The 8,984-nt window shown below is 42.4% G+C and overlaps 1 protein-coding gene across 1 annotated transcript in view; it reads left to right on the forward strand.

Moving 5' to 3' along the window:
* The window catches only part of LOC116574089 (phosphatidylinositol 3,4,5-trisphosphate 3-phosphatase TPTE2-like), a 772,466-nt gene extending 764,722 nt beyond the window's left edge, over positions 1 to 7,744 (forward strand). Inside the window, 3 exon segments of the mRNA XM_032314613.1 lie at positions 2,322 to 2,604; positions 3,876 to 3,940; positions 6,281 to 7,744. Of these exon segments, the coding sequence (XP_032170504.1) occupies positions 2,322 to 2,604; positions 3,876 to 3,940; positions 6,281 to 6,516 (584 nt within the window). The 3' untranslated portion in view covers positions 6,517 to 7,744.
* Positions 7,745 to 8,984: the final 1,240 nt, after the last annotated feature.

The following is an 8,984-nucleotide window of genomic DNA, read 5'->3' on the forward strand; positions in this document are numbered from 1 at the left end:
TTTTATACATTACTCAGTGTTCATCAAGATAAGTATATTATCATCAAGATAAGTAAACTCTCATGGGTCACCTGGGTGACTCAGTCTGTTAAGTGTCTGCCTTTGGCTCAGGTCGTGATCCCAGAGTCCTGGGATAGAGCCCTGTGTCAGGTTCCCTGCTCAGCGGGGAGCCTCCTTCTTCCTCTGCCTCTCCCTTGCTCATGCTTTTTGTCTCTGTCTCTCTCAAATCAATAGATAAAATCTTTAAAAAAAAAAACATTTATGGACATCGAGGAGAGCATATGCTATGGCCAGTGCTGTGAATCGTGTAAGACTGATAATTCACATACCTGTGCCCCTGAAACAAATAATACATTATATGTTAATTTTTTAAATGATAAGCGTACTCTTTATTCCTCTTTATTGCACCCATCCCCTACCCACCTCCCTTATGGCAGCCATCAGTTTGTTCTCTGTATTGAAGGGTCTGATTTTTTGTCTTCTTTTCTTCTTTCATTTTTATTTTTAAATTCCACATGATTGAAATATATTTGTTTCTCTGTTTCACTTAGCATCCCTATAGGTCCATCCACACTGTTGCAAATGGCAAGATTTTTTTTTTAATTACAGCTGAACAATGTTCCGTTGTGTATGTGTATACCTGTATAAATACAACTTCACTACATTTTCCTTACCTATTCGTCTCTCAGTACACACTTGGATTGCCTCCATGTATTGGCTATTGTAAATAATGATGCAATAAACATAAGGGTGTATATATCTCTTCAAATTGGTGCTTAATATTCTTTAGGTAAATACCTAGTAGCAAAATTACTGGACTATACAGTAATTCTCTTTCTAATTTTGTGAGGAAACTCCCTACTGTTTTCCACAGTGGCTTGTAGTTAATTTTGCATCAGCTGTAACATTTTACTGGTTTTTGATTAATTGATGAGTCAAATAAGATTTTTGACATGTATTTTAAAAATGCAAGAATAAATGAAACAAGATGGGATTGGGAGGGAGACAAACCATAAGTGACTCTTAATCTCACAAAACAAACTGAGGGTTGCTGGGGGGAGGGGGTTTGGGAGAAGGGGGTAGGATTATGGATATTGGGGAGGGTATGTGCTTTGGTGAGTGCTGTGAAGTGTGTAAACCTGGTGATTCACAGACCTGTACCCCTGGGGATAAAAATATATGTTTATAAAAAATTAAAAAATTTAAAAAATTTTAAAAAAATGCAAGGCACAGGACAGTGCTGTGGTATGCAACAATTCCTGTAACACAGAAGTGGGGAATAATATGTATTCATATTTGTGCTATGTACATATATAAAAATACTCAGGGAGAGTATTCCTTTTTGATTATATGTGCATAAAAATATTCTCCATTTGGAGCTGGACAAATAAACAGGTGGGAGTAGGTGAGCCAGACTCTTCCCCTCATGTCTTTTTTACCTTTTATATTATAGAAATATGCTTTAAGAGGTTTAAATGTGTGGGAATTAAGCTTGTAAATCAGTGCCCTTTCCTGTCATGTGGTAAGTGTTTGTATTAATTTAGTTCTACATTTTCACTAATTTCTGGTGAGCATCAGTTCTGCAAAGGAGTTCTGCAACTGGAACGGGATAGGATGGCATGGGGTGGAGGAAGTAAGGCTCAGACATGATGATGCTTAATGCAAATTCATAATGTGTTCTATGATGCAAACAGAATCTGAACATCAAGAATGATTAACATATGACTCTGTTAGAATATTTTTTTAGTTCTGTACCTTTACTTCTATGCATATTTGTGACATTCCTCATTAAAAGAAAAGCAGTTAGAATTAATTGAAGGCTTGAGAAACCAGCCTTTAAGAACTCCTAAAAAAAGGGTTCGTCTGAATCGAATAGAGAGCAAGAAACCATTTGTCTATAGATGTATCGTGAGTGCCACCAGAATGTTTGGATGCAGCAGTCTAATATCTAACTCCAGATGAGGGTAAGAGGAAATTAGACTGTTTAAGACCCATTGTCGGATGTCTGAAGCAAGCAACACACTAGCAGGAAAGGTGGCAAGTTACCCACCTGATTTTTTTCTAGAAAGGTGAAGAGATGAAGTTCTGTCTTAGAAGCTAAACTGTATGTCTCCCCCCCACCACCTCCAGCCTTATAAATTGAACTTTAGGAGACAAAGTTGGGCTTAAAGATTTGTCTTATAAAGACAGAATCCAAGCAAGACCCAGATGATTCACTACTGACACACTGTTAGCTGCCATAATTTTCTCTTTAATCCATAATGTTAATCGATGAGACATTTTGCTCTTTGTTCTAATGAGCCTAACTTTATTTCCTTCAGGTGTAGGAAAAGGCAATGGCACTGATCTCAAAATACAAATAGTAATGCAGAGCCAGATCATCTTTTTCGGCTCTGCTTGCAAAAACTGTCAGGTAAGAGATAGCATGCAAACTGGAAATTCTGGTGTTTGTTTCAAATCTCAATGTCAAACCAGCATGTTCAGTGTTAGCAGTGTCCCAAGTGACTCTGCCTCCGATGTCCTATGGGACTGCACTGAGAGAAGTAACTCAAGAGTGGCCGGAAGGGGACATATATACCTCTTTCCCCTAAGCGATGGGACCTAGTAGTCTGTTTTCTTAAATGTTGAAGTGCCTTGGACTACCCTAAAGCAATAAGAAGCTTTCCCGGGTCTTAAGAAATATAAACCCTCCAAATTCTCTCTCCAGGTTTGTGTCTCTTCTCCTATTACTTCCCCACCACCACTCCTTGCCCTTTGTCCCACGGAAGGCGCACACCCAGACCCGATCCTTGACTTCTGTTATCTCTGCACATACTCTACTCTTGGTTCTGCTCATCCATTCCCCTGCCGCAAACTATTATTTTTTCTTCCATCCGCTCGCACAGACTTATGAGCACCCCCCACGTGGTAGGTGCAGGACACCTACCTAGACAGCTTCTGCCCCAACGACGGAACTGTGTGTGTCAATCCAGATTTGTCAGATGAGCTTTCCCTCTGCTTCTGCAAGTGACACCAGAATTCTCTCACTGAGGCCTCACGATGTAGAATCCTGGAGTCTCTCCTGGCCGTGCCCCCACATCCAGTCAGCACTTCCTTTTGATTTTACCTTGGGAATCTCTGCTCACTCTCTCCGTTCCTTTCTGTTCCCATTGTCACCGCCCAGTCCGGCACCTCACTTGCTCATGCCTGGATTTCTACAGTGGTCTCCCTACCTGACCCTTCTCTTCATGCTATACAGTGTCCAGAGACCGGCAATATGCAGGCATTTCTCTGCTCCTACTTGAAAAGCAGTAAGTGGAGCAGAACAACAATGCACTCTGTGCCTCTAGTCAAAGCCAGTCAGTATCTTTGGCTCAGTATATCTGCAAAATAAAGACCACATCTCCCGGGTTGTGAGGATTAGGTTAGATAATGTATGTGAAGTTGCTTTGTGAGCTATAATCACTGTTATAAGTGATAACTGTCGGGCCACTTTGTCACATAGGAATTGCCCCGCCCCCATGCTTCCACAATTTTTCTTATTTCCTGGCTCTTGAACCTTTAAGATATTTCCCTATCCTACCTGAAACCTGAGCTTATTTCCTTCAGTAACTTGACCTACAGACTCCATTCCAAGTAGACGGGGTGCCTTCTGGCCCTTGGGACTCAACACTCTCATTTCTGTTCCATGTGTTCCATGTCTTTCCTCTCCCTCCCCCACACCACCCAGTCTGCACAGCATTCTCTTTCAGAGCTCCTCGTGTGTACAAATCCACCACATACTTTCTTACTCTCTGCTTCTCATTAAGCTCCCCAGAACACACAACCACACAGTCTTCATTATCCAGCTTGACATGTAATTCATGCCATTCTACCATTGTTTCTTATGTCTGCAGCTCCCTGAAGCATCCCCTGAGTCTGCACCTTCTTTGGTATTTTGCACAGACTCTCCTTAGTGTGGGTACCACTATTGTGCAAGGGCCAATCAGTAACAAAGAAATACTCAGTATAGCCCCAAAGTCCTTCATTCCAGAAACGTGACCAATCTTTGGTCACTCCATCCAGTAGTTGGCTATGGACAAGTGCTATGATACCATCATGGAGCACCTTTTTAATAAACATGACCAATCACGTTTTTGAATGTGAATGCCAAGTTTAAAACTGATCTTCTTAGAGTGTCCCGGCATCTGCAAATCAAATGACACACGTTCAACAGTGACATTTAAATTCTGATGGAAAAGGGAGTATTTCACTTTTCAGCAGTGCAGCACCATACCCTCCAAACATGTTGGCCTTTTAAAAATGTAAACAGTATTGCAACTTAATAGAAACAATGATTCACATTTATTTATATGTGTAATGGCTGCACTCTGAGACCAAGTGTACTTGATAAATCCAGGAAGCTGCGATAAGCAAACTGAACTTCACCATTTATCCACCCATTAGCTAGGGTTATGGTTCTGAGTTCTGTGTGAACATTCAGAGATCATTCATAATGCAGAAACAGCCTGACAATCCATGGACTTTGAGGTTAAGGCCACAGTGGTTCTCAACGCTAACCCTATATTTTACATAATGAAGAATGGGGGACTTGAGGATTTCTTGGTTTCTATAAATTGAGGGCAGGAGTGCCATTCTGCCTTACACAGATCTTGGAGATTAAGCCATTTCTACTAGAGCCATACCTTTTATTTTGTAAAAATGATGTATGGAACCAGAAAAAAAATGGGCACTGGTCATAGTATTTGGGTAGGTCCTAAAATTAAAAGAAAAAAAGTTAATTTTCATAGTAAAAATGATACTAAAAACTAATTCCAAAGAGATTAAAATTCCTCCTTTTCCCTCCTTTCTATATATGTTGAACAATTAGAGCCGTTAGACACACAGCACTTAACCTCTATAACCCTCCGCTCACGACACAAAGGAGACTTTAAGAAATGGCTTTTTCTTGCCATTCCTATCAAAATTTAAGGAAAGCTGGTTTTTTCCTATATAAATTAGACAATAGTCCTCCAACCTAGTTTACAGTGTGCTGACCGGAGACCGATGCCACTTTATGTCCAAAGACCTCATCCCTTTCTACAAGCAGCAGTTACATTGATAGTTGACTGTCAGTATTAATGACAAGAATACCCACACATGAGAGAGTTTTCATCTCATGGCCCTTGAAAATCACAAAATTAAGCAACACTGCCCAGGCCAGTACTTCTTGTAGTGGAGCTCCTGCTTCGGACCACTGAGAGCGAGTGTTCAGACCGGCTTCAGGGATCAAAGGGGAGCCCGTCTGGTATGGGAATCACCGAGGTCACTTGCTTCCACACACATACCATTTCACTACTGAACAGATTTTCCCATAACGGGGAGCAAGCAGGGGGTGGAGGAGGGCACAAACTTTAACTTGATCAACACTGTTAGTTGTTGGCAGTTCTGCTTGATGATTTCAATAGGAAAACAAAACCACTGGAGCTAAGAAATTTGTTATGTAAAGAATAACACTTGTACACTTTGTGACTTCTCAGCAGAAGTTACACACTCATGTTCAGAGTAATGACAATGGCAAACATTCTCATTTTTTATAAGCTAAATATTAGATTAAAAATACTATTTAAGGGGTACCTGGGAGTCTCACTGGGTTAAAGCCTCTGCCTTCAGCTCAGGTCACAATCCCAGGGTCTGGGGATCCAGCCCCACATCTGGCTCTCTGCTCGGCAGGGAGCCTGCTTCTCCCTCTCTCTCTGCCTGCCTCTCTGCCTACTTGTGATCTCTGTCAAATAAATAAATAAAATCTTTAAAAAACAAAATCAATAGTCTCCCATTTCAAAATAACTTTCTAGTGACTAAACTGGGAAATCTTTTTTTTTTTTTTTAAAGTAACTGAAGATTATTATTCCAGAGAAACTTCTTCCCTATCTAAAAATTCATTCCTGAGTCTGGAAGTTCTCTAGAATTCTAGTTCTCTAGTACTTGAAGGAGGACTGAGTTAGTGGGAATAGTAGAAATAGCTGCTAAGGACTATGGGTCTTGCTTGTGGGGGACAAGAGCTCTCTTGCAGACTCTGCAGGGAAAAGGGTATCGGGTGTCAGCAATAAAAACACAGCTCTGTCAGAGCCACGCCACTTATTTAGGCTTCGGTCTCCATGAGGGAGTTCCTTGGGATGGTGGGCTGCTGCAAGCTGTGGATACCGCGGTTCGCGGAGATGGTGCGACCTCTCTGTGAACTGGCTAAGGGAGGACTCACTATGGTAGAGTGGACAGCTGAGGCAGAAGGAGCATTTCGGGAATTACAAACAGCCTTACTGACTGCCCCAACATTGGCCATCCCAGATGTTACCAAGCCCTTCCACTTGTATGTGCCAACTGAGGCACAGGAGAGGGACTAAGACTAACCCTGGTTGGCCTTCTGTGCTTGAAACATGTTTCTTCTTTCCTAGGCTTTACCTTCCACGGAACCAACTGGATAATCCACATAAAAAAAAAACCTGGAACATCTACCGTGAGGACTTTGCAGTTGAACTTTATTTTAAAGAAGTGGGATAGTAGGATCCTGTTCCCCACAATCCCTGCCACACATTTAGGTCTCCTAACCCTCCTTCCTTGCATGTATACTTACAGTACATTTACCTACACATTTTTGACACCTTAAGTATATACATTATAAAAGGTTAGTGGTCCTTTTTCTTTCCTGAAGGAGGTATGCCAGGGTTGAGAGAACTACTGTTCCTGGGGACTGTGTGCCAAAGTTAAGAGTTTAAAAGAACTTTCATATCAAAATAACATTTAAAATGATTCCTCACAATATTGCGTGAGGTTTATTATGTATTTTTGGGTAAGTAGTCCCTGCTTTCACATGTGTAATGTCAGATTAAAGAGGTCATTTCTAAGCTATTTAACAAACCTCCGACTGGCACCAGTACGAGGCTTGAGCCCATAGGACTGTTCCTATAAACAGTCCCCGCTGAGCTTGTGATACAAGCTTCAGTTACACAGGCAGTCCTTGGAGGACAAGAGAATCTGGGTAAACATAAGCAGACGTTACAGTAGATTCTTTCTCTTTGTAACATCACTGTGAAGTCAAAGGAAATGTCTGCCTAGAGAAATCTAGATGATTTTAAAGTACAGCCCCTGACACAGACTCTGCTCCCAGCCAATTTCATTTAAATGTAGGGAACTCTGTGAAGATCATCTTTTCACTATAAACACTGGTTAGTCCAGTGTCCACAGGGAATCCTATTCTCTTCATTGCTGGATGTTGTTTTATTTTAAGTACCTTAACGTCATTATGTATATGTTTATATATTTATATATTATATAAATAAAATGTCCTTATTTATGAACATGCCTGGATGCAGGTGCTCTTTTTCCCTCCAAATAGCCCTCAAAGGGTCTCAGCTACCAGTGCAACAGCCCATCTAAAGGCTCTTTAGGAAAAGCTCTGACTACATTACTTGCTATAATTCGTGTTACAGAAACACATGTTGCCGCTAAACAGTTGTACTGTTCCCTTGAACATGCATGCAGCCATAAGCCAGAGGGGCAGACCAGGTGGCAGACTTAGGTAAATGGGGGTGGTGGTGGTGGTGGTGGTAGATACTTAGCTGGCACTAAGGAAGAAAACCCCAATACTCAAGACTTGCTTTTTGAAAGAAGATTATAGTTAGGGTTCCTCTTCCCTAACCCTCCAAGATGCATCCAAATTCCTGGCCACTGAGTTGCTACACTCTTGTGCTTTTGCTCACATAAAGAGAATTTACAGGCTTGCCTCCTTACAACCTGACATAAATACTTCCTTGAACAACTCGAGAATCTTACATCATGGTACATCAGAATGATACTGTTTTTTTTTTTTTTTTCTTCAAATAGATCGGACTACCCTGGAATAGAATTATCCAAAACATAATAGGAAATTTAGCTATTTTTAAAAAATAGAACAGTTTCCTGCTACATCAACCCCATCCACACAACCAGGCAGAACAAGAATGCTGCTGGTGGGCCAACTTGCACAGCTGCAGTATACAGAAAGAGCAGCTGCTCACTGCCCCGACCCTCTGGCTTCTGGCGCATGGGCTAGAGTTAGCACAGAGCCTCTGCAGAGAACAAAAAGCTTCAGGTAACCAGAGGTTTCACTCGAGGGGGACACTGTGCCAACAAGGACAGACACACACGGGACAGATGTTAGCAGAGTCAGCCTGCTTAAGAACACTGGTTTCTGAGAGAGCCCTTGCTGGTCTTGGAGCAGCACAGTGTGATGAGGCTTGCCTAAGTGGGGACAAGAAGGGACCCTCTTACACCAGGTGACCTGGAGTTTTGTGGTGGTGGTTAGTGCATTCGTATGGCATAGCTAAATAAAATTACTTGGCTTGTTTCATTGCTTTGTAAAGTCACCCCCTATATACAATCCTGAAAATCCACGGACTGCCAGTACCAAATGTAAAAGGCTCCAACCCAATAAGAAACATGGCAGTTAGCGATCCTGAGATAAATGTAAACAAAGGGGTCACCCCAACATCACTCACTGTGGAGGACAAGCCCTCGGTTCTGTCCAGTTCCATCCGAAAGAGGACCTTGCCCATGAGCACTGTCCTTCAGGCACCAGACAGCGAACAAGGGCTTCTCTTGGCTTTGGCACTCTGCTCCCGGGAAGGGTTTCTGGTCGGTGGAGGCAGTGAGTGAGTGAGTGGGCCAAAGTGCATCAGCAGGCCATAGATGGTCCAAAGAAATAATCTGCAATCCTACCCAGGCCAAGACCCAGAGACGGAAGAAGCAGGCCTGCTGGCGGTCATGGGCCTTCACAAAGCACAGCAGCAGGGCCCCCTCCCCTCAGCACCTCCCTCAACCTAAGGCCCAGCAGAGGGGGAGTTCTTTGGGAGAGAAGGGGAGCTGGCACAGGTGAGGGGCGTGCTGCTCTCACCACACCTCACAATGTGTCAGGGGTCAAGATGATCCCACCTAGGAAGTGAATGGCACTATTTAACAGTACAACATCTTTGGAAAATCCAAGAGGCTTA

Source organism: Mustela erminea, chromosome 15 (assembly GCF_009829155.1).
Source record: "Mustela erminea isolate mMusErm1 chromosome 15, mMusErm1.Pri, whole genome shotgun sequence".
Taxonomy (NCBI): domain Eukaryota; kingdom Metazoa; phylum Chordata; class Mammalia; order Carnivora; family Mustelidae; genus Mustela; species Mustela erminea.